The 25456-nt window shown below is 39.3% G+C and overlaps 2 protein-coding genes across 6 annotated transcripts in view; one reads left to right on the top strand and one right to left on the bottom strand.

The window, feature by feature from the left end:
* BBOX1 (gamma-butyrobetaine hydroxylase 1) overlaps positions 1-6537 on the bottom strand; it is a 51451-nt gene extending 44914 nt beyond the window's left edge. The window contains exons 1-2 of the mRNA XM_045808596.2: positions 6160-6537; positions 4772-4886 (exon numbers count right to left, since the gene is read on the bottom strand). Of these exons, the coding sequence (XP_045664552.1) occupies positions 4772-4886; positions 6160-6378 (334 nt within the window). The 5' untranslated portion in view covers positions 6379-6537. The remainder of the gene's footprint in view (positions 1-4771; positions 4887-6159) is intronic.
* CCDC34 (coiled-coil domain containing 34) overlaps positions 1-13344 on the top strand; it is a 260224-nt gene extending 246880 nt beyond the window's left edge. For 2 of the 5 annotated variants that reach the window (XR_015721546.1, XR_015721545.1), the window contains 2 exons: positions 12483-12552; positions 12679-13344. The gene's annotated coding sequence lies outside the window, so the exon portion shown is untranslated. Of the gene's footprint in view, positions 1-10026; positions 10119-12482; positions 12553-12678 lie in introns of all 5 variants that reach the window. The other 3 variants (XR_015721549.1, XR_015721548.1, XR_015721547.1) reach the window with 2 other exon arrangements.
* The last annotated feature ends 12112 nt before the right edge of the window (positions 13345-25456 follow it).

The following is a 25456-nucleotide window of genomic DNA, read 5'->3' as shown; positions in this document are numbered from 1 at the left end:
GTGAAGCAAAACATACCTTGGTAAACTCACAGACATTGATGATACCTGTATTCATTTCATCAACACCCCAAAGACATTTCTCTGAAACTCAGTAGGTCCATTTCAGCTAGGATAGGCAAAACAGAACAGATACTTGCTTCTTAAACATACCGAAGACTTTGAGCTAGTCTCCCACCTGTGCATCACAGTGTGAGCCCGGGTAATGGCAGGGAGACTAGGTCTTTCTTGGGTAGGGAATACATTTGGGTACGTGACATGGTGGCTTGATAGTTCTGATGGAGCGGGTTGTTTTTGCTTTTTTTTTTTAAAGATTTATTTATTTATGGGAGAAAGAAAGAGAGAGCACATGAGCTGGGGAAGGGGCAGAGGGAGAATCTCCAGCAGACTCCCCACTGAGTGAGGAGCCCCACATGGGGCTCGATCCCACAGCCCCAAGACTGTGACCTGAGCCTGAAATCAAGAGTTGGACACCCAACTGACTAAGCCACCCAGGCACCCCCGATGCAGCTGTTTTCACAGGGCTGTTCCAAAACGATAAGGACCTGGCAGCCCTGATCCAGCTCGGGCATTCTGATGCAGCCTGAAAAAAACAAGCTCCCAGCCCTTTTTATAATTACCAAGTAATATATGAAGCAAATACCCTCACTCCATCCCTGACTTGCACTGCAGACTCCTACCTCTGGGGGTTCAAGAATGGGTGAAGTGTGGAGCAAGGCTTAGGGACAGGGGTGAATTATCAGTTGGAGTTAGATATACTTATTGTGTTCATTACTTGCTAATTTTAAAAATAGTGATTTTTGCTTTTTTGACAGATCTCTGTAAAAATAGCCTCTGCATCAGACCAACTCTGTTCTTTGTGCCATAATAAAAATCTTCATTTTTAAGGAAATTTATGGCCTTCTGCAAAAAAGGGGGAGTTCTGCTTTTTTTTTTTTTTTTCCTACTCTGTGAGAGGCACAGAGATCTTAGAGGGCCCTGACAGTTACTTGAGAGTTTTGATTCCCTCTTGTGGCATGTTCCTCTTGAAACAAAAGAGGGGCATCTAGCTATGGACTGATGGGTGGTCATCCAATTAAATAGGGGGGTGAAGATTTGCTCTGCTATATCGAATTGAGGGGAAATGTTCTTTTCTGACTACACAATGTATTCAATCGCTGGACTGCTGAGAAAAGTGAGTAGACTGCTTCCATGGAAAAAAAGATTTTCTTCAAATTACAATCTTTTAAACCTCAATTTGAAATAACAAATATTATTAAAGTCAGAGAACAGTATACAAATATTTTAGTACCAATTCAATGAGATAAGAAAATGAGCATTCATTCTGACACTGAATGTTAATAAAAAGAAAAAATATTTAGGTTCCTATATATAAAATCATACTATATATGGATTTTTTCCCATTTTAGTCCTATCAATTATATTTGGGGAATTTTGCATCCCAAAGTTAAGCACAAAAATGAGTGTATAATCATTTCAATTTGACATGGAAGCTAAAACACAATTACATTAATAAAAATCTTCGTATTTCCAATGTTTTATTAAAGTTTTCAATTTTCATTCATATGTTTGGAAACATTTACATGCTAGGCATCAACAGTCAGTTTTTAAATTGGTGGAGAATAGAGAACGAGGCCAGCAACAAGGCCAGATAGATATTGACCTATCCTATAGGTCAGTTTGTGTTTCCCTTGAATACAAGTTCTTCCCCATCGTCTCTTCTACTTCCTAGTTTATGTTCTCAATGCCTCTTGTAGGACTATTTCTAGGCCATGCTATGGTCACCCCGTTCCCTGTTCCACTCCCCACGCCAGCCCATCCAATACAGATGACCATGACCAAGAATTTCCAACACAGATCCGATTGCTCCACTCTCTTTTGGAAGATAAATATAAACCAAGAACTAAAGGGACCTACTGGGGGAGGGCAGAATGCAACCAGAGAAAGAGGAAGTTAAGAAGATATTCACAAGCTTATAAGCATTTGAGAAATTATCTGCATCTTGTCAAAATCAGAACGACGTAACTCTGAATATGGAAAATGCATTCGAAAGAAAATGAAGCAACCTTCTTAAACTTATAAAGATACTTAACTCATTTCCCTGGCCTTATTAGGAAGAGAATCAGCCTGGAAAACGAATGGAAGGGAACACACCTGAGCTCTATGTTGAGAAAATGTCCTTGTTGCAAGGTTTTGGACTCAGCACCTTAGTAGGGCATGAAGCCGCTTCATGGTTTGGCCCCCTCCTTCTTCTCTGTTGCCCTAATGATTTTAACTTCACTGATATTAAACAAACTGCAGTTTCCAAGCCTACCCTTTTATTTACACATCCATGATTTTCTTCATGCCCTTTCTCTGTCGAGAATTTCCTCATTGTCTTTGCCTGACAAACTGATTCTTCAAAATCCAGCTCACCTATCACTGGGCTTCTGAGGATTATTTTCTTGTCTCTTCAGATTCCTTCCTCTATGTTATAATTAACCTTCTCTGCATGCTTTCATGCACTTAAAATAAAATATTATGCTTATTTGTTTTCAGGGCTTGGGTCCCCCTCTTACACATGATAAATCCTTGAGGACAGAATCTGTGTCTTTTTTTAACTTGGTATTTCCTTACAGAGTTTCCGGCACATAATAGATGCCCCATATATGTGCAACTGAATAGAAATTTATGAGGGAATGACAATTACCCATGTCTTTCCTTCCAGCTGGGGCGGCCCACTGACAAGAGTTTTTTTCTGGCTGACCATCATGCATCTTTTTATTTTTGAGTTCAACAGCTAGTGCCAAGGGAAGATCAAGAAAAAGTGGTCTGCATCTTGACGCCAGATTTTAAAAGTCTTCCCTCACTCTAAGGAAAGAGCAGAAGAGGCAACATGGCCACTGAGGACAAAAAACAAAATCCTTTCACAAATGTAACTGAGTTTGTTTGCATGTTCTGGAGTTTAAATGTTTGAAAATATGCGATGGCAGGACAATAAGGTGTCAAATTCTACAGGCAAAAAGCCATAGAAGCAATATTCCAAAAATGGCCCGTTGCTTTCTCCTTTACCCCACCAACTGCACAGCTTGAGAATATATTTTAAAAATCCGATCTTGTTTTAAACCATTAAAGTATTTTCCAGTGTCTAAATAGCAGCCAGGTCTCCTTATATTATTCATGACTGCAGTCTGTCAGTGTGACTGGTTTTTTCCACTACTTAACTGAGTGTAGTATCATTTCCATTTTGCTACTGCCTGATAGTACTGAGAAATGTAAGCTATAAAACAGCATTCGTCAAGAAATATTAATGGAGGAGGGTGGCTGTATCTTTTTACAGTGCTTAAAAGCTTAAGCTGTAATAATAAAAAGTTGGCTTTTATTCCCTAAAATCATCAAAAGAAGAACTTGAAGGAAATGAAAGCAAAATCCAACAGGATTATAAAATTAGGGCAGAGTTAAGGAAAAATATTTTGAGTACCAGAAGAAGTCTAAAATAAATAAAAAATAATAATACATTTGTGAAGCAGCTATTTGACCCAGATAATTTCTATTCAGTTATGTAATTAGAGACTACTTGGAGAATCTAACAATACCCTCTCCAGGGAAAGGCAGGATAAACATCTTTCCCTGGATGCCCATCTGGATTCCACCAGCTAGCTAGATAAAGAAGAAAGTGGATTCCTGGCAGTTTAGACAGAAAGCACTAGAGCAAAACCATGTCAGTTGTCAGAATGATGAGACTAAGAATGTAGAGGAACCTAGTTCTTGACAACCCCAGCCTGTGCCTGAACAGGAAGGGGACAATATCATGCCCTATTGATAACCACAGGACAAGGCGGAACTGTGTGGTTCAAGCTAATTAATTAGTAATATCTCCACACCCAGGAAACTAGCATTGAAAACCACTTACTATACGTGTTTGAGAATTTCAGGCCTGAAAGGAGTAGGTGAGGTCTCTATCTTGGTGTGTGACCCAGAATTCTCAGAAGGGGTGTTAAAAAATTCAACAAGCCTGGTCCAATATATCTGGCTAACAGTGAAGAAGAAAGTTCAGGGAGACTTGCCTTGTTAGTGTGTTTGTAGAAGTCAAAATTCTGGTAAATACTTAAGAATCGTGAGATTTTTAGCATTTGCCTTTGACCCACATAGTCTTATGTTACAAATGTTCAAATTACACAGAGAGTAAATAATTAACTTTTTACCTGTATTAAATATTTCTTTTGTTCTGTCTCTCAGCTCAAGAATAAAACCTTTTTCCACCAAATCCAACTACGACAGATTTTCTGAACATTTTTGCGGTCGCAGATTTCCTTGAGACCCATGAACCTCTCCCCACACAAACTTGCACACATGCACTCACACACACGCTCCCATGCTCACTCAATGCCCTGTATACCTTTCATGGGATTCAGGGTCACATAATTTTGCCTGTGGATACCAGGTTAGGAATTCCTGCATTGTTGATTTTGTGTTGTTGTGGCTTTAGATAAAATTAAGAAGTCCACCTCATTCACCCTACTCCTTTGCAGTGGTGACTTAGGGAGTATCTGGTGTGTCCAGAATCGTGGTAGATGACAAGGATACAAATTTGCTGCACTTTTTCTTTTCCAGGCTCTTTAGAATCTCTAGACCTCCTCTTTATTTCCTTTCATCTCTACCCAAACGATCTGTGTTAGTAAATTATTAAACATTCTGCATAAATTACAATAGCGTTTCAACCAAAGCACAAGGGTTTGAATTTACTTCGGCGCAAATTTCTTACCATACAAGTTTTAAAAGACCGCAAGGTTACCTGGCAAAAATAATTCTCTTTGCAGTTTTTCTCTGGCCTGCTGTGAAAAGCATCTTTTCTTCAGCCAGTCAGCTTCAAATTCACTGTAATGCTCATTTGGCCACGTGATACAAACCTTGTAACACAGAAAGCAAATATCGTATGTATATGTGTATACATGTATGCCATGCTTCTATGTACTTTCATTCACTGTTGCTCTGGTTTTGAATGTCAGTTTAAGATATTCGGGGGATCCAATTCTCCCTGAGTCTTTTATTTTTTTATTTTATCTTATTTTCACTTAGGCATAGAATACACTTTTGGAAAACAAGAAAACTGAAAGCCAAAGGGATACATCTGTGGTCTGGGGTCCCTTAAATACCACACAAGAAATAAAAGCTGACTAGATCCGAAGTTCTTTTCTCGTTCTATGTCCTCTAAACCTGTTGTTTCCAAACTTTCTGTGATGACTTAACGGCAGCTATCCCCGAATCTAGCCTTCCTTCCAGGAGTATCAGAAGCAGGAATGACAACAACAAGCCAGACCATCATCACAAGAAGCAGCAAGGACAGCAGCACTCGGCGTGTGTCCTGTGTCACGAGTACGGCAGACACAACTCGTCTAGTCCTCATACAGCCCGAGAAAGAAGGTGCTACCAGTATTCACGTTCTTCAAGTGAGGGACGTAAGAGTAAATAACAATTCTAAGGTCACACAGCTCGCAAGCAGTGAATCCTGGGAGTAAAGTCCTTGAATGCAGATGAAGACAAGAAGCGGGGAGAGCCATGACCTAGCTGGTCACACTTGCTCCTCTGAGAATTATCCCAGTGAATTTAGAAGGGAAAAACACAGGCTGGTGGCCCCATCCAGTTTGTGGTTTTGAGAGCTATGTTTTCGGGAATCCTAGAAGCCTTGCATTTGACTCACTCATTTGACTAAAAATACACTAATCAATACACCTTTCTGAGTGCTCACCACATGCCAGACACCATCTCAAAACTTTTTACCCATATTATCTCACTCAGTCCTCACATCATTTCTACGGACAAGTTCTGTCAGTATCCCTATTTTACAGATGCGTAAACTGAGGCCCAGAAGCATTCTTTTTATTATGAAATCGTCTGACTGTGTCTTCAAGGCTGTCACGCACTGAAGGAATAACGAGCAATACGGCAATAGTTCTTCAAAATAGTAGTAATAACAATAACAATAACAATAACAATAACAATAACAGAAGCTCCCACGCACTGAGTGAGCGTGCTTACTTTGCACCAAGCACTACACACACGGGGTTCTAGGTGTAGGCGTGCACACGATCAAATGAAAAATAATTCATCATGTAAGTTATCGGAGACTAACCCCTTCATTTAACGTGGGGGAGAAAGGAGAGGTCATTTAGAGCGGATTACCTTTTTTCTGTCAAACGTCAAGCCTTTAATACCGATGTTCACGTCAAGAGCTTCCATGAGAAGTTTCCGCGCTTTTGCAGAATGCAGGTAGCAGTCGGGGCACTGGCAATTGTCTCGCAGCCATACGGCTGGGTAGAGGGACTCTCCACCCTCATTCCAGAAGATCTGCATCAAATGAGCCCCATCCAGCACGGCTGCCTTCTCGATGGCACAGGTCATGTTTCTGGTCCTTGCAGGCAAATCTTGTCAGCTCCCTGCTATGACAAATCCTGGTTAAAAGGAATCTCAGGCAGATCAAGTCTGAACTTGACTTCTAAGAGTGTGAACAATGCAAGTGGACTCTGGCTCCTGCTAGTTGCTCGGCTGCCAGAGTTTAAGGTTTGCCTATCAGCGCTGGGACCTTTGTTCTGGTGAGAGTATTTCATATGCTGTAAACAGAAACACAGTGACTAAAAGTAAATAAGATAAACATGCTGAATCAGGATCCAGATGAAAAGAATTCTTTGTTTTTTTCCCAGAAATTTTAGATAATGAGTTCAGAACCAATGACACAGGTTTTGTAATTATGTTTGCATACAAGCTCTGAAAATTTTTTAAGGGAGAAAAATACTCCACAAATTGAAAGACTCACTAATGATATCTGTGCTATTTTAACTGACATTCAGTTGCACATGCCTTTTGGAAAAAAATGTTTTTATGACACTAAATTAGTGAACTTGTTCCACTGAGGGAAATTCTAATGCAATTTATTTATTTTTAGAGGTACTATAATCCAGTGCATCGTGCTACTTCTGTTCCATCATTTACTTTTTTACTTATACAATTCATTTTCTAAATGCGGTATAGAAGTCCCCAGGCTCTGCAAGCTCCCCATTCTTGTCTTGCTTAATCTGTTCACTGGGATTTTCTAATAGAGTGTGCCTTGATATTGTGGTTCATTTAATCTAAACCTTAACTGAGTATTTTTATGAAGCTTCACCTTAGTTAGGAATACATGAATTCTTTTTGTTAAGAAACACACCAAATTTTGAGAGCGTGAAGTATTTATAGGAAAGGAAATCAAGGGAGAAGAGAGACACAAGGTATTACAGACTGAGCCCCTCAGTGTTCATTATGATTCCAGTAATGACTACATATGGGGCCTTCCAAAATTGTGTCCATGTTCTAAATCTCACTTTCTTCATATATAATTTTCCAGGGCTCTAAAGCTTATATGAAGAAGTAGAACTTACCTAGAAAATGTTGAATTTATATGGAAGAGGTAGAACTTCTTAACCTGTCCCATATCATGATTAGCTCATTAACAGAAGGTGACATGTGATGATAGAAACAAGACTTCACTGTCTTGGGATGAATGGGAGGCATGCATACTTGTGCACGTGCACACACACACACACATACACACTGCTTAACAAATTCCTCCCAAGTTTCAGGCACTGCAGTAGACACTGGAGGGTTCAATGACAAGCACGGCAAAATAGCTCCCTGCCTTCCTTGAACTTACAGATAGGAAGACTTTATGTACCACTAACACGACTTTAAAAAATACTTTACACTACATCAAAATGAAACAACTTTTAGGTGATTGTTTTATATATAGTTCCTCAAATCATTAACGTGGCTGATTTAGTCAGGTTATGAAGCTGGGCCAAGACAAGAAAAGATTGCTTTCTCCAGTTAGCTAACCACACTGAAGTTACCTAATGATAAAAAGAGAAATACAATTCACAGGGCCTCATGCCGATACCTACTCGGGAACTCTCATTCATTTTTTTCTTAATAATTTATATAGCAATAGGGCAGCACTACTACCTAGAAAAAAACTCATTGAAAATGTTCTTTAGTTCAAAAAAATCATTGAAAATACTCTTTAGTTCAAACTTGTTTACCTCATAGATTTTGAGTAAGGGGCCCTCAGAAAGTTCAAACACAAGTTTCTATGCAGAATAGATAGGGTGGTTAATGTCCCTGACAGCTGAAGGGGAACCTGGCAAGCTTTTCCTATAAGTGGTTTCAGAAGACAGTGATGGTTCCCGTAAATACAGAATAATCTAACTAGATCCTTAAATAACATATGATACAGAAGGACAAAAAGAAGAAATGCAGTAACTCTTTATTTAAGTCAGGGTTGACAAATATTTTCTATAAAAAGGAAGATGGTATATATTTTTGGCTTTCCAGGCTACCTATAGTCCCTAGCACATATTCTTATTTTATTTTCTTAAATTTTTGTAAGAATGTAAAAGCTAGTCTTACCTCATAGGCTGGATAAAGCAGGCTGTAGGCCATACTCGGCCCACTGACAAGGATTTGCCTGTCCTTGACTGAATTATGTAAGGCATGCTTTCGTTCCAGTGGTAGACAATCATACTTAAATACAGAAAATAGTTCTCTAGGGGCGCCTGGGTGGCACAGCGGTTAAGCGTCTGCCTTCGGCTCAGGGTGTGATCCCGGTGTTATGGGATCGAGCCCCACATCAGGCTCCTCCGCTATGAGCCTGCTTCTTCCTCTCCCACTCCCCCTGCTTGTGTTCCCTCTCTCGCTGGCTGTCTCTATCTCTGTCAAATAAATAAATAAAATCTTAAAAAAAAAAAAAAAAGAAAATAGTTCTCTTCATTTCTCCTTATATATAAAGTTAACATATTCAAATAATACTAAACATCTTTTTGCTTGAAATGCTGTATTAGAAAGTTCAAATTTCACCATGAAGCTCCAGAGTTCAAGAGAAAAGTGAGAGAATTATGAAAGTAAACAAGAAAATAAGGCTGGGGACGAATTGCACTGGAAGTTGTCTGAGAAGCTCCGGGACACCTGCTTAGAGAGAACGTCTATTTGAGGAAGTCTTAACACGATATGATCACTTGCTTCTGAATGCATGAGAATTCCTTGTTCCTACAGATAGCCATATGGAGACGTGGATATGTTTACCATGAGGCTATAACTAGTCTTCTTAGTACAAGGCTATGCTTTTTCAGTGGGTGGCAAGCAGATGAGAGATAGAAAAAGTTCTGGTTTTATAGCAAGGAAATATCAACATGGATGATGGAGATTCCACAGGCAAAACAGAAGCAGGGGAAAAAAAATATATGCGTGTATCCTAATTTGTTTATCTTGTTATTTATTTGTTTTGGTACTTAACCTGATCTATTTATTAACTGATGAATTATTCACTTGCTAAAATTACTTGCCAAGAATCAAAGGCGAAAGATACGTCAACATATCAATACACACAAAATAAACATATGTAGCTTTCAAGCTCACCTTCTTTATATTGAGAACAGAGCTACCTTTTTTTTTTTTTTTTTTTTGAGAGAGAGAAAGAGGGCATGTGGGGGGGTGGAGCAGAGGGAGAGGGAAAGAGAGAGAATTTCAAGCAAGCTCCACCCCCCAGTGCAGAGCCAGATGTGGGTCTCAATCCCACAACCCTGAGATGAAGACCTGAGCCAAAATCAAGAGTCAGGGCACCTAACCCACTGAATCACTCAGGCACCCCAACATAGCTACTTTTAGAATACATCTGACATATTTGTCCCGGTCTGGTTTCAAAATGGTGTAGGATGTATTTAACCCACTGTAATAGTCCTTCGGTTACAATAAACCAAAATCCTGTGCCTCCTTCATTCCCTTTCTTCTCTCAATCTACTCAGTTTTTCAGCCTATTCTTTATAATATATCATCTCTTGATTTTGTACCTTTCAGGATGTATGGTTACTTTTCCACTTTATAAACATCCTTCAAAATGTGGGACTTCGAATTATACAATATAGCACAGATGTAACATTTCTAGTGTAAAAAAAAGAGAAATTAGTACCTTAATGAGGAAAGAAATTTTTTTGTTTTTAATTTTTTTTTTTTTTTTACTTGAAGGTTTGGAAGAATAGTGTTAACTGTTTATGGGATCTTAAGAAAGAATAACTAGTTTGGCTGTACGATAAGAATATTGGTTTTAATATATTGAGGTAAGATTACAATACTAGTAATAATAGTAAAAACTTACATTTACCAAATGCCTTCCTCATGCCAATCATATGCTAAGTGCTTCATGTATAATAACTCATTGAATCTTCATCACAACCCAATGAAAAATGTACTGCAATTACCTGAATAAGCAGCAAAAGAAAGAGGCTAGCGAGTATCAGCATACAGATGGTAGTAGAATCCATCTTAAGTTCTCCAAGAGAGTAAGACAATTCAGAAAAAAATAAATTCTTTTCATTTATTTTTATCATCAAAATTTCATGTAAGTTTGTGTATATTTCAGACTCCACTCATTTTCTGTAATGTGTTCATTAATGAGTTTGAAAAGGTGTTGGTTGAAAGGATTTTCATGAAACTTGAAACTTGATACATTGATACATAATGGATACATTGTTTTCCACTATAATAAACACCATCCCTATACTTAAAGATGTATAGGGACTGTCTCCATGTCCCACTTACTGTTGAAGTGGTCACACCTCATAGACATCTGTACCAACCAGCACTAATTACATTCCAACCTGCCATCTGAAGCTTTCCATTTCTCTCTTTTTTTCTTTTTTTCTTTCTTTGTTCTACCTAACATGTTTGAACACTTCCAGATATAGGGGAACCTGACTCTTCCCCTCTTTCCAGCCTGCTTGGCCAAATGGAGACCCTGAGGAGGGTATTTCAAGAGAGGAGGCGCTGTCAGGATCAGAGGCTGATGGGAGCTGCCTGAGGCACTGAGGAGAGTGTGGAAGAACTGGAAAGACTTGGGTGTTGCTGAAGTTAAATTGTTTGGGTATCTATGAAGGAGCTTGTCGGGTCATTTCTATTCTTCACAATCCCTTTCTCAGTTTATGACAAATGTGAATGATAACCCAAACAAAAGCAGAGAGAAATGGGAAAAAGGTTTCCCTCTTTAACTTGTCCTGTTTTACTTAAAGCTCTATTGGGGCAAATGCAATGAACATTCAAAAAGAAAGAAAAATTGAGGATCATCAGTATTTAAAGGCAAATTCTTTCTGAAGGTTTATAGACTTGTAAGTAAGTGCGATTTGTAGAAATCCGTTTTTCCATTTAGCCCACGTGACCTGTGAAAATTGAGCCCTGTTGAAGCATCATAGACATGTAGCTATCTGATAAACTACTGTGTTTCTTTGAAGAACAGAAAAAAAGAGAAAAAGAAAAAAGTAGATATTCCTAACTATATACATAGCTTCTATATATTATATATACACTAAAGATATCTTTATATATTATATATATATATATTTTACTGGTGGGTCCTCTTTGCTAAAATAAAGAGCACATATAAAACAAAAATCTTTATTTATCTTATGACTTAATTATTATTTGGCCTTTCCCTACTCCCAATTATAATTTGGTTTATGAAATATCAGATTTGTTTGGGTGGGAGTGAGTAAATTTGCTTGTCCTGAAAAACAAAACAAATCTTGGATTAGGGGGATTCCAAACTGATAGGGTAGATTTCTTTTAATTTAATCCCATCACTTGGTGTGTGTGTGTGTGTGTGTGTTCCTTCCTAACTGACTCACCATATTTTTTTCCCCTTCAGAGTTATGGAAGTTTATTTGGGACTCCTATTTGGCACAACTAAATTGTCTGTTTTAGAGATTATCCTACTTTGGCAATGGGTGTGGTTTTGTCTTTTTAAAAATTGTATAAATTCAAGTTCTCTCAGCTGGTTTTCTCTAGCACTGTTTGGAAATGCAAGAAAGTAGCTCTGAAAGTTATTTCATGCATTGATCTTGGAAATAAAAGAACTTAGAACTAGAACTCTCAGAGCCTGAAAGAAACAACTCGTGATATCCCTGGGCTCAGTGCCCTCATCTGATATGCAAGGATAATGGAAGCTCAGAGATGCTGGGTGTGATCTCTCCAAGCCCGCCATGCTGGCTAGTGGGAGAGGTTGCTCCAAACCTCGGTTTGCCAGTTCGCTGTGCACGTATAAAGTAAACATTTCCTAGTTCTAATAAAAGAGTGCAAAATTCCCTCAAACACTAATTAATTGCACTAATTTGTACCATGGGTTTTGGATAAGATTCTCAGGAAGTCGACGTAGAAGCTCCACAGTTACTATACATAAAAATTAAATCGATGGAAATTACTAATATACATCTGAGCAGGTTGATTCCTCTCCTAGATTACTGACCCCTAAAATAAAGGCTATAATTTTTGACTGCTTTTTTTTTTTTTTCGTAAGAGAAGGAAAGAATAGAGTGGACTCATGTTATCAAATGTCAGTATCTGTTAATTTCCATCTTCTCGTCCTTAGGTAAGTCATCGGACCTGCTGTCAGATAGCAGGATTCTCTAATGTGTCTGTCCTCCGGCTTCTAGGTGGCAGGATAAGAAAATGATCACAATGCAAGAAACATGCAAATCGTAGGGGAATGTGTGCGTGTGTGGTGTATGTATAAAATCATTTATTTAGCACTTATTATGTTCTGGCCCCTCGGCTAATGCTTTCTATTATATTCACCTCATTTAATTCTCCAGAAATACTGAGTTCAGTGCTATCACTTCTATTTTACAGGTGACCTTGAGCCTGGACAGGTGAAGCAACTGACTTGAAAACAGAGGAAATAGGAACCCGACCACTACACCAAACTACATCATGGAGAATCTGTGGCTGAACAATTTCCCAGGCAATAATTTTAATTTACCAAAAATGTACTATTAAAATATTAGCCAAATATCAAGTTTGTTGGTTGTCAGTTGACCTCACCGTCCAACATTTCATCATCAGAAGAAGAGGACAGGAAGTTTTCCAGACATTACACCATAAAGGCTTAGAAAGTATTACTATTGTTTTATATATCAACCTTTAAATCATAAAACTGAACTCATTTCCATCTGGTAAGGTAGAGGTTGACCAGACTGTATCTGAGAATTTGAGTGTTTGAACTTTAGTATCATTTGAATACATGCACACTCTACTCATTACACCTGCTACCTAAGGACCGTCAACTTAGAGCCTCTTGTTTTTTTTTTTATTTTTATTTTTTAACTTGATTTAGTAAGTGGCTGAGCTACTTAAGAATTCATGAATATACTCCTGTGGATAATAAAGCCATTAGAAAAAACAGTCTCCACTCTCTTGAGTAGGGTCACTATTCTGCCAGCTACCTTGTTTAAGGTATCAAATTTTGTATAAATGCTTCCTTTCTAAATTATAAAAAATAAAACTTTTTGTAAAAAGCTTCAGTCTGGTAGAATTAACCACATTCAGATTGAAACTCCTATATCAAAGTGTCCGTTGACCAGTGTAATGCAGCGTACTGGGTCTAGATTTTAAGATTTCTAAATCTTTGAACCAGGACATATATTCGTTATAAGAAATTCTGTGTTTTATAACAAAATTAATTCAAAATACCTGCCATGTCTCTTCTTGAGCTACATTTGGGGAACCAAACAACTGAAAATGCACACAAAGTTCAGTGTTAATTGACCGGCATTCTAGAGAAGCAGGCTCCATTAAGTTTTGGACTTCACAAAGGTCCAAGGTATAATATGCAGTCCCTTTCTTTGGGCTGGGTTGTGGATTATTCAATGAATGTTTCCAAATCCAGCCAGAACCCTCCCTTTCCCACCACCCAGTCTGCTTTTGAGACAGTGTCCTCTCTGTCCCCTCTGTAGGCTTTCTGGATCAGCTTAGGGACTGTAAAGTAACTTGACTACTAGACTAAGCCAAACATAATTGGGAAAGGAAAGCTGCCAAGAAGCAATCAGATCCACTGCATTCCAAAATCAAACCTATTCCAAATGCCTGATGGACCATCCCCTTCGCAGCCCACATGGCTGTGAGACACATGTGCCTGGATTTCCAATTAGATGCTCCCCCCACCCCCAATCCACAGACCTGAAGCTCTTCAAACAAGGCAAAGTTGAGCTAAAATCCTACCTGTTCTCAGATGTGCTTTAGGCGCCAAAGCATGCAAAATTTACCAAGGAAAGAAAACGTCAGCTTTGATCTTCAGCTTCCTTTGGGGAGGGAGCCTTCTGGTAACTGGCACATCCCAGTTGATCTGCCGGCAGTTTCCTTACATCTGACATGTGATGTAGCACTATTACTTGGGAGCCTTTCTTTCTGCTCCTGGCAGCTCCACAGAAGCCCTGCCCCCAGACACAGCTGAGGTTTGCAAATGAGGAAGGATGTCCCAATCTGAAGGTGTAGCAACTCCTGAAGGGAGCTTGGAGGTAGAAAGAAAGAAAGAGAGAGAGGTGTCGGGAAGAGAGAGAGAGAGAGATAGGGAAGAAAGGAAAGACGGAAGGACGGGAGGGAAAGGAAGGGAAAAGAAAAGGAAAAGATTTTCATGGTCTAGAGGAGAAGCAGTCAGAGAAAGACTTGATCTCATATTGGTGCCTGAAGCCACAAAACCCCGGGACTCAGTGCAAAGCACTGCTTTAGTTCAGAGTCTTTCCTGGTAGAAGGAAGAGCAGTTCTCACCTGCCTGTTCTCCTGGCCCTGAGCCAGCAGCAGCAATGGAAGCCAGTGAAGGAGACTCCTGTCTCATCCGTTCACAGTGACAGTCCTTTTACTGCCAAACTCACTTGGAGAAAAGACATTGAGATGAGGAATTAACAGGAAGGAGCTACCATCTCCCACCTCAGCAGAGGTGAAGTGGTATTTGCTTGCCCATAGAAGATTCCATCTGAGTCTCTCTGAAGGGAGACTATTTCTGGGGCTAGGAGGAAGGGTGGGATAGATCCCCTTAAGCCTGATGCCCTCCTTTCTTGGCAGCTTTAGCGGAAATGAACAGTAGCTGCCAGAGAACATGGGGCTTTTTTGAAGGCACCTGGTTGCCCAGTGACTTGACTCACAATTACACAGGCCTGAGGGCAACAAAAGGGAAAGGCCAGGGTGGGCAGTAGGCCAGGGACCCAAAGCCTGGCTGCCAGGCATTCAGATGGAGAGTGCCCAGTGCAGGGGAAGGGCTGGTGGACAAGTCTCAAGTCCTAGTTCCTAACAGGGTGGGAGATTCCACTAGAAGAAAGTCTGCAGGTGGCAAGTGAGGTCCAGGAGAGAGCCACACGAGCCCTCTGCCCTCCTCCCGCCAAACCACCCTACCCAAAAGACACTGAAGCTGCCTCAGCCGGCAACTTGTTGCTTCTTGCCCGAAGGACTCTCACAGCTGTGAGAGAGGCAGGCAGAAACAAAAGAGCTAACCCTGGAGAGAGAAAATGCAGCCCAACTCTCCCATGGCCTCCGTTCTTGCTCAGGACAGCTTCCCCTCCCAGCGACCCCGTCCCTCCACGATGCCCTGTCAGCGCCTTTCACAGTCAAATTTCAATGGTGTCTTTTCCTTTGTGGTCCCCTCCTCCATCTTCCTTCTTCCTTTCCCCAAGTCCCCAGGTCAAATTACTGACACCCAGCGTCCAGTGAAAGTAACAGCAGGTTTTGTTTCCCAAGGACGGGAGGAGGGTAGGTGCATGTGAGATGCCCTCCTACGCGTTGCCAGCATTTTAAAGCCCCCGGTAACTGAGGCTACAGGTGTGCCAGAAGAAAGCAGTTAATTATATTCTAAACATTCAGATGACATCATAGAAGTACATTCAACTAATTTTTATTCCACACTTTGTGCTTTCGTAACCATCCCTGGAGTAAATTAGGTAAATTCGGCTCCAGCTTGAAGAAAGTTGTTGAAAAAATGTGTTGCACGTACATGGCTTCTAGTAGAAGAGCAAACCAAAACAAAACAACAAACACACCTGTCAGTAGTTCTAGGTTTAAATCCTGCGCCTGAAGAATGAGTTCCCACACTGAACAAACAACAAACAAATCATACTCTTGACCGTGAGAAGCCTCTTCAAGATAAAAATAAATAAATAAATGAGCATGTCTCCGAGGCTCTCTCCTATCTGTGTCAATCTTTCATAGTCTCCAGCTTGCTTTCCCATAGGGCTGTGCCGCGTACTATCCGGCAGGTAGCCAGCCACGTCACTGGTCTGGGTTTTCGGAGAAAATGAGACCAACGCAGGCTCATGAACTACGAAGGTGACAAATGAGCAAGAGGTATTGTTGGTTCCAGAGCCAGAAATGTTGACACTTTGCCCATGTGTTTCTTTCTTTCTTTCTTTCTTTCTTTCTTTCTTTCTTTCTTTCTTTCTTTCTTTCTTTCTTTCTCTTTCTTTCTTTCTTCTTTCTTTTTCTTTCTTTCTTTCTTTCTTTCTTTCTTTCTTTCTTTCTTTCTTTCTTCTTTCTTTCTTTCTTTCTTTCTTTCTTTCTTTCTTTCTTTCTTTTTCTTTCTTTCCCTCTTTCTTTCTTTCTTTTTTTCAGATTTAAGAAAAGCTTATTCTTCAAATGAACTCCATCTGCAGTGCAGCGAGTTGAACTTAAGTACAGCCGGCGTGGTATGCAGGAGAACCACGGAAATACACGACGAGCGAGCGCCAACAAAGGCCACCCCGGATTTCTTCAAAGCCTCCTTCAGTGTTGCCCAGGCAGAAAGATTGGACCTGACGGAGCAAGATCCCACTCCGAGATGCGAGGGTGGGTGGTGTTTCCCGGGCAGGAAGCCTGGTGACTTCAGCGGCAGCACCGTCCATCGTATTGTATTTAATGTGTGGGGAGGCTCAGGGAGTTGTCTGGGCTTAAGAAACGATTACAGATGGCGGGGCGAGTTAGCGGAGAGCGCGCTTCCGGGCTCCCTCTCCCTCTGCCCCTCCCCCTCCCCACAACTCCTGCTCCTCTCTCTCATTCTGCGCTCTCTCTCACCAAGAAGTCAATAAAATCGTTAAAAAAGACTGTAATTTATATATAATTTTATATAAAGAAGGAAACTAAAATGGCCCCTAATCCCATTGCCCTCACATTATTAAGAAAAATATAGAAAGATTAAATGAAAAGTAAGTCTTTCTTCTCCTTCTTTTGGATTCCTTTTCCCAAATACGATTACTGTTTTTTTTTTTTTTTTTTTTTTTGCCTATACTGAAGTATTATTATACAAGTGTGAACCCCAGCGGTGTACTCGTAAACAATGAACAACCAGTTCTTGGTGCCCACATGGTCCTAACCCTCAGGTAAAGAACAAAAGTGTTTTTATCACCTATGGTGACAGGTCCCATGAGTAAGGAGCGAGCCAGGGATCAGAGCGGGGAGCCGGCTGCAAGAGTGCAGCCAGGAGTGGGCTCTCAGCTCAGGGTTGTCGTAAACCGCGAACCCCGGCATTGTTGGGTGACCATTCTCTGAGCGGGGGTGCAACAAACAGCAGAACCAGTGAGACCCCCCCTCCTCCCCAGGAGTGGTGCGGGAGTGCACCACAGGAGTCTGCAGGGTTTGGAGACTCAAAACGGGGTCATGTGCCTGAGACAGAAATGCTCTGTCACAGGCTGGGTGAACATGGAGTGCCCTCAGGGACCAGGGAGACAGGAGGGATTGCTTTTCTGAGGGCGCACTGGGGAGTGGGGCCATAAACCTTTGGCTCTGCCCACGGATTGGGAGGCCACTGTCTTCATTCTCATCCTATAAAGCTGTGTGGAAAGCCTACAGGAAACAAAAGCCACGGATAGCAAACCAGAGGGGATTACTTAGCCTGGCCCCTGGCAAGGGTGGTGCAATCCCGACTGGGCAAAGACGTTTGAGAATCAACGCCAACAGGCCCTTCTCCCAGAAGATCAGCAAGAATGTCCTGCCAAGACCAAGTTTACCCATCAATGCGAACTGCAGAGCTCCAGTGCTAAGGGAACACACTACATAGAATTCATCGCTTTTCCCCCATGATTCTTTAGTCTTTCAAATTTAATTAAAAAAAATTTTTTTTTCTCTTCCCTTTTCAACCAACTTTTTATTTTATCAACTCTTTTTAAAAATCTTTTTTAATTTTCATTTTTTCATTTACATTCTAGCTCTACATTGTATTTAATTATATATATGTATATGTGTGTGTGTATATATGTATATATATATATATATATATATATATATATATATATATACACATTTTTCTTTCTTTAAAAATTTTGGGATGCAGTTTCTTCTAACAGATCAAAATACACCCAAAATCTAGTGTATGGTTCTGTTCTTTCACCTGTCTGATCATATTCTTTTTTTTGTTTTTTTTCTTCCTTTATTTGTGTTTTTTGTTTTGTTAAAGTCTTTTTTAATTTTCATCTTTACAGTTACAATATATTTAATTTTATTTCTGTATATATAAGTTTTTCTTTCTTTACAGTTTCTTCTAGCAAACTGACCAAAATACATTCGGGAAATAGTGTATTGCTCTGTTCTATTCACCTGTTTGTTTATATCCCTTCCTTTTGGTAGTTGTTGTTTTCTCTTTTGTTTTTTATTGTCTTTAAATTTTTCATTTTTACGGTTGCAGTCTATCCTTTCATTGTATTTAATTTTATTTTGTACATATATAAGTTTCTCTTTCTTTACAATTTTGGGATCTAGTTTTCTAAGAAACAGACCAAAATACACACAGAATCCAGTGTGTTGCTCTATTCTGTTCACCTGTCTGATTATAGTCTCTTTTTTCTTCTTTTATTTATTTATTTGTTTATTTATTTATTTTGGTTTTGGGTCCCTTCTGATTTGGCTAGTGCATATTTCTCTGGGGTCATTGTTGCCATTATAGTATTTTGTTGTCTCGTTCATCTGTTCTTCTCTGGACAGAATGACAAGATGGAAAAACTCACCTCAAAAAAGAGAACAAGAGGCAGTACTGACTGCCAGGGACCTAATCAGTATGGACATAAGTAAGATGTCAGATCTAGAGTTCAGAATAATGATTATAAAGATACTAGCTGGGCTTGATAAAAGCATAGAGGATACTAGAGAATCCCTTTCTGGAGAAATAAAAGAACTAAAATCTAACCAAGTTGAAATCAAAAAAGCTATTAATGAGATGCAATGAAAAATGGAGGCTCTAACTGCTAGGATAAGTGAGGCAGGAAAGAGAATTAGTGATATAGAAGACCAAATGTTGGAGAATAGAGAAGCTGAACAAAAGAGAGATAAACAACTACTGGATCATGAGGGGAGAATTTGAGAGATAAGTGATACCATAAAGTGAAACAACATTAGAATAATTGGGATCCCAGAAGAAGAAGAAAGAGAGAGAGAGAGGCAGAAGGTATATTGGAGCAAATTATAGTAGAGAAATTTCCTAATCTGGGGAAAGAAACAGACATCAAAGTCCAGGAGACACAGAGAACCCCCCCTTAAAATCAATAAAAATAGGTCAACACCCCAACATATAATAGTGAAACTCACAAATCTCAGAGACAAAAAGAAAATACTGAAAGCAGTTTGGGGCAAGAGGTCTGTAACCTACAACAGTAGAAACATTAGACAGGCAGCAGAGCTATCCACAGGGACCTGGCAAGCCAGAAAGGACTGGCATGATATATTCAGAGTGTTAAATAAGAAAAATATACAGCCAAGAATACTTTATCCAGCTAGGATGTCATTCAAAATAGGAGTGATAAAAAGCTTCCAGAATTAACAGAAACTAAAAGAATTTGTGATCACCAAAACAGTCCTACAAGAAATATTAAAAGGGATCCTCTAAGCAAAGAGAGAGCCCAAAGGTAACATAGACCAGAAAAAAACAGAGACAATATACAGAAATAGTCGTTTTACAGGTAATACAATGGCACTAAATTCATATCTTTCAATAGTTATTCTGAATGTAAATGGACCACATGCCCCAAACAAAAGACACAGGGTATCAAATTGGATAAAAAAGCAAGACCCATCGATATGCTGTCTGCAAGAGACTCATTTTAGAGCCAAAGACACCTCCAGATTTAAAGTGAGGGGGTAGAAATCCATTTACCATGCTAATGGACATCAAAAGAAATCTGAGATGACGATCTGTATTTCAGACAAATTAGATTTTAAAACAAAGACTGTAGTAAGAGATGATGAAGGACACTATATCATAATTAAAGGGTCTATCCAAAAAGAAAATCTAACAATTGTAAATATTTATGCCCCTAATATGGGAGCAGCCAATTATATAAGCCAATTAAAAATAAAATTAAAGAAACACATGGACAATAATACAATAAGAATAGGGGACTTTAACACTCCCCTCACTGCAATGGACAGATCATCTAAGCAGAAGATCAACAAGGAAATAAGGGCTTTGAATGGCACACCTGGACCAGATGGACTTCACAGATCTATTCAGAACATTCCATCCTAAAGCAACAGAATACACATTCTTCTCGAGTGCACGTGGAACGTTCTCCAGAATAGATCACATCCTGAGTCACAAATCAGATCTCAACTGGTACCAAGAGACTGGAATCATTCGCTGCATATTTTCAGACCACAATGTTTTGAAACTGGAACTCAACCGCAAAAGGAAATTTGGAAAGAACTTAAATACATGGAGGCTAAAGAGCATCCTACTAAAGAATGAATGGATCAATCAGGAAATTAAAGAAGAATTTAAAAAATTCATGGAAACAAATGAAAATGAAAACACAACTGTCCAAAATTTTTGGGATGCAGCAAAGATGGTCCTAAGAGAGAAGTATATAGCAATACAAGCTTTTCTCAAGATACAAGAAATGTCCCAAATAAACAACCTCACCTTACACCTAAAGGAGCAAGAGAAAGAAAAGAAAATAAAGTCTAAACCCAGCAGGAGAAGAGAAATAAAAAAGATTAGAGCAGAAATCAATGAAACAGAAACCAAAAGAACAGTAGAACAGATCAACAAAACTAGGAGCTGGTTCTTTGAAAGAATTAATAAGATTGATAAAATCCTGGCCAGACTTACCAAAAAGAAAAGAGGACCCAAATAAATAAAATCATGAATGAAAGAGGAGAGATCACAATCAACACAGAAGAAATACAAACAATTATTAGAACATATTATGAGTAACTATATGCCAATGAATTAGGCAATCTGGAAGAAATGGATGCATTTATGGAGACATATAAACTACCAAAACTGAACCAGGAAGAAATAGAAAACCTGAAGAGACCCATAACCAGCAGTAATCAAAAATCTCCCAACAAATAATAGTCCAGGGCCAGATGGCTTCTCAGGGGAATTCTACCAAACATTTAAGAAGACTTAATACCTATTTTTCTGAAACAGTTTCAAAAAATAGAAATGGAAGGAAAACTTCCAAACTCTTTCTATGAGGCCAGCATTACCTTGATCCCAAAACCAAAGCCCCCACCAAAGAGGAGAACTGCAGACCAATATTCCTGATGAACATAGATGCAAAAATTTTCACCAAAATACTAGCCAATAGGATACAACAATTATGTTAACTAACTGAATTTAAATTAAAAAAATTTTAAATCTTAGTTATAAATAAATAAATAATTAAAAAAAATAAAATCAATAGCTAGGCTCTAAGTTTTTAGTCATTCAGTTTCCAAGAATTTAGTAATTTGTGAGTAAATAATTAGCTGCCAATAAATGGTAATTATTAATATTTTTTTACTTGTGTGAAAAAAAAGAGTGGTAATATTGCCACTTTGATCTTGGAAATAATTTGTTTTAAATAATTAAACTGTTATATTTCCTCTTAGTGGAATGTGAACTCTGCGAGGACTTTGGGACTTCTGTATTTTGTACAGGCAATAGTGCCCTGTGTTTTAGGGGGCTCTGCTTTGATGTTCCTTCATCTGTCCCATGTGTGATCCATCTGTGAGACCTAGGGACCCACCCAGAGCCTTCACCATCCCTCCATCTTAGATAATGTTCTGCAAACGCAGGCCCTTAAATTTCAGAGACTTGTGCCTGCTTCTAGGGTCTGTGAGTGATCTCTTCTCTTTCTCCAGACCACTGAGGTTGCACTACAGTCCTGGTATATACACACACTGAGGCCCATGGGATGATCGAGGGGCAGCTGTGTATGTGTGTAGGGTGTATGGATAGGTGAAGCTTGGATGTGTATTCTGGAGTACCCACAGTCTCCTTCCCTGTGCAGGATGAAACTGGGGTAGGATGAAAAGTGGAGGGGTCTGTGGCTCTCAGGCTGCAGGCTGGGAGCTACGGTCTAGGGACTGGCCCTCCCTCCCTTCCCAAACTCTGGTGTGGAACAACAAAGGCATCTGGGAATTCTATTTTTTTGTTGTTGTTGCTTCAAGTTTTTATTTAAATTCTAGTTAGTTAGCATATAGTGTAATATGCCATCTGGGAATCCTAAGTTCAAACTTGGACTTCTAGGTATATTTTTCAAGGTTGGAGGATAGAATATATTTTATTCAACAGTTAGATTGTTATAAGCAGCGGTATGCTGGTAAGAGTTCAACAAGACGCTCCCGGAAAATAACACCCATCACCACCCAATTTGTAGCATTTGCCGTTTGTTGTGGTGTGTAAATGCTCCTGCCATGGCCAATTTCAAGTTACAGATGCAACATCACTGAATGTGAATTTGGGAAGAGATAAATACAGTTGGCTCTTCTGAGCTGAGAAAAGCTGGATGCAGCACATCACTGTTTATAATTTTAAATGTTTTAGACATACGGTATAGGGGCTGCAATTTATGCTCTCATCCTTGGCCCTCCAAATGTTAACGACACACCTCAGTGCATTGAAAAGTGCATGGAGTAGTCCCTTAATAAATACCTCTTGAATAAAAAGCCCTATTAGTTGTGTGACTTCAGATAAGCCATTTATCTATAAAGTAATCTGTACTCTACAGAGTTCCTGACCAAATTATGCAGTTCATGTGAAAGCATCTGGCATAGTTCCTGGCACCTTATATACAATCGATAAATGTTGTTGAAAGAATGAATAATTGGCATTCAATAAATTTTAATATCTTTTCTATTATCATATTTGGGAAAAATTCAAGTTTTTTAGTCGAAGCTATTCTTAGGTGTTTATAATTTTCTGCAGTTGTCTCTAGGTCAAGACAAATGCCCATTTCTTTCAGGGTTTTTCTTAGAGAACCCTTTGAGATAGACATCTCATTTTTACACAGTTCCCAAGGGAACAGTGCTCACACAATGTTACTCATTTTAGAAAGTTTGGTAAAATTCCATTTGGTTACAAGTCTATTATCTGAGCCTAGGGGAGAAAGGCTATGTTTTTTTTTATGTTCTGACTTTGTTCTCAGCTATCTTTTGTATCCTGGGATAGTGGAGAGAAAAAAATGGCTTTGAATTAATACTTAAGATTTAGTCATTCCATATGTTACTCTCAGCGAGGAATATATTGAGTTTTCAAGACGAATACATGAGAAATTGGAAATCTAAAGGGTTTAGCAGTGACATTTTCCCTCTCACCTGCTTGGTTAATTGCATGAAGCTTAATGATGAGTGATCATTTCTACTTGAGAAAGCTGACACCCATGGACATATTCCATTGGCTGGTAATTGATATGTTTAGTGTAAGAATTGTTTCTTTTCAGTAATTCCTAAATAGCAGGTATCTTATTCCTCTTGAGGATGTTTTCCTCCTCTCCAAATATTTCAACTTTGCTACCATGTGCTCAATGAGCCATTTTCCCCTCCTCCTCAACACATTTTTAGCAGTTAGATAGACATCTTTTTCCCTCCACAGGGCCACAAGTAGTCTTTTGTTTCCTACCAATTCCTATCAAAAAGTTGCTTAGCTGAGCTCTGTTTCTATAAACTCAAAACTTTGGAAAGAAATCTCTTATAGGGGCACCTGGGTGGCACAACGATTAAGCATCTGCCTTCAGCTCAGGGCGTGATCCTGGCGTGATGGGATCGAGCCCCACATCAGGCTTCTCCACTGGGAGCCTGCTTCTTCCTCTCCCACTCCCCCTGCTTGTGTTCCCTCTCTCACTGGCTGTCTCTATCTCTGTCGAATAAATAAATAAAATCTTTAAAAAAAAATCTCTTATAAACATAGAAAAGATCTTGTCTGGGAATCTTCCCTTATGCTATTAAAAAAAAAGATCTCCAAAAATAAATGTTCTTTGATCAGATCACAAAAGAGTTGAAAACTCATCTGGAAGGCTATTAATGAAAACACAGATTCATTGATATGAACTTCAACTTAAAGGCAGAGCTCAGGAAAATCAGTAAATGTGGAGTATAATTTGCCATTTGGAAGAATCTTAGACATCTTCCGATCTAATAATCTTATTTTACAGATGATGAATCTGAAAATTTTCTAAGCTAAAAAAACAGAAACAGAAACAAAAGCCCCACAACCCAGATAATCATCAGGGGATACTCTAGAGATTTTCACTTCTTTATCAGTGAGACTAGGTTGGGTTATCATGCATAAATAAATAACTACAAAATCTCGGTAGTTTAAGACAATAGAGGGATCAGTATTTCTCACACATGTGACATGCCCATCATGGCTGGGGGGTGAGACATGCTCCATGAGCTCGAGGATCAAAACTGATGAAGTCCTGCAACATCACCTGATGCTGTGGCAGAGGGAAAGTAAGAATGGCTAATCATGCCTAGAATTTAAAGATTCCCACCTGTAAGTGTCACATATCCGTTCCACCCATTTCACCAGTTAAGCAAATCAACAGTCATGTATCCCTTCAAGGAAGTAGGGAACTGCAATCCAGCTATGTTATTGGAAGGAGGAAACTGGAATATTTGTGAGGAGCCCCAATGTGTACAAATCCTTATGAGTCCTACAGTCATTGACAATTTTCAAATGTGTGAACTCAGTGATAGCAAGTGGACTCAGTCATTCCATAAACATGAAATATACTGAAGCATAATAAGACCTTTGAAAAGAGGCTTAGAGAATGCAGTTATAGAAAATTAATTCTAGAAAAGTATAATAGAATTTAATGGCTAACTGGCTGAAAAGTTTCTTCCATCTCTCACCTGGCTAAATTAGTAAGACAAGCAGTTGCAGGAAATTGATATTAAGCTATCTAAGAAGGGATCAGTTGAAAGGCGAGGGAATATTTTAAAAAAACAGAACAAAACCCAGAAATTAGAAGAGGAAAGCTGATATCAACCCTCCAACACCATCAAAGGATCTGGCAATACAGACGAGTGCATTAGTGTCTAGCACAACCCCAATAACATCGGACATGCACAAATAGTTTCCTTGCTCACCAAGCCATTTTTACATCAAAATTTAATTTTCATGGATTTTTTTCTTAGAGGGACTTCTCAGGCTAATGTGAATAGTTGACATTTTGAACTGAAGAATGCTTACGCTTTTTTTTTTCTTTTTTAGATTTTATTTATTTATATGAGAGAGAGCATGTGGGCATGTGAGTGGGGGGAGGGTCAGAGAGAGAGGGAAAGAGAATCTCAAGCCGACTTCACCCTGAGTAGGAGACCCAAGACCGGTTGGATCCTACCACCCTAAGCTCATGACCTGAGCCAAAATCAAGAGGATGCTCAACCGACTGAGCCACCCAGGTACCCGAGGTTT

Source organism: Ursus americanus, chromosome 24, assembly GCF_024610735.1.
Source record: "Ursus americanus isolate L20-20 chromosome 24, mUrsAme1.1.p, whole genome shotgun sequence".
In the NCBI taxonomy this organism is placed as follows: Eukaryota; Metazoa; Chordata; class Mammalia; order Carnivora; family Ursidae; genus Ursus; species Ursus americanus.
This window is presented reverse-complemented; position numbering and strand designations above follow the sequence as displayed.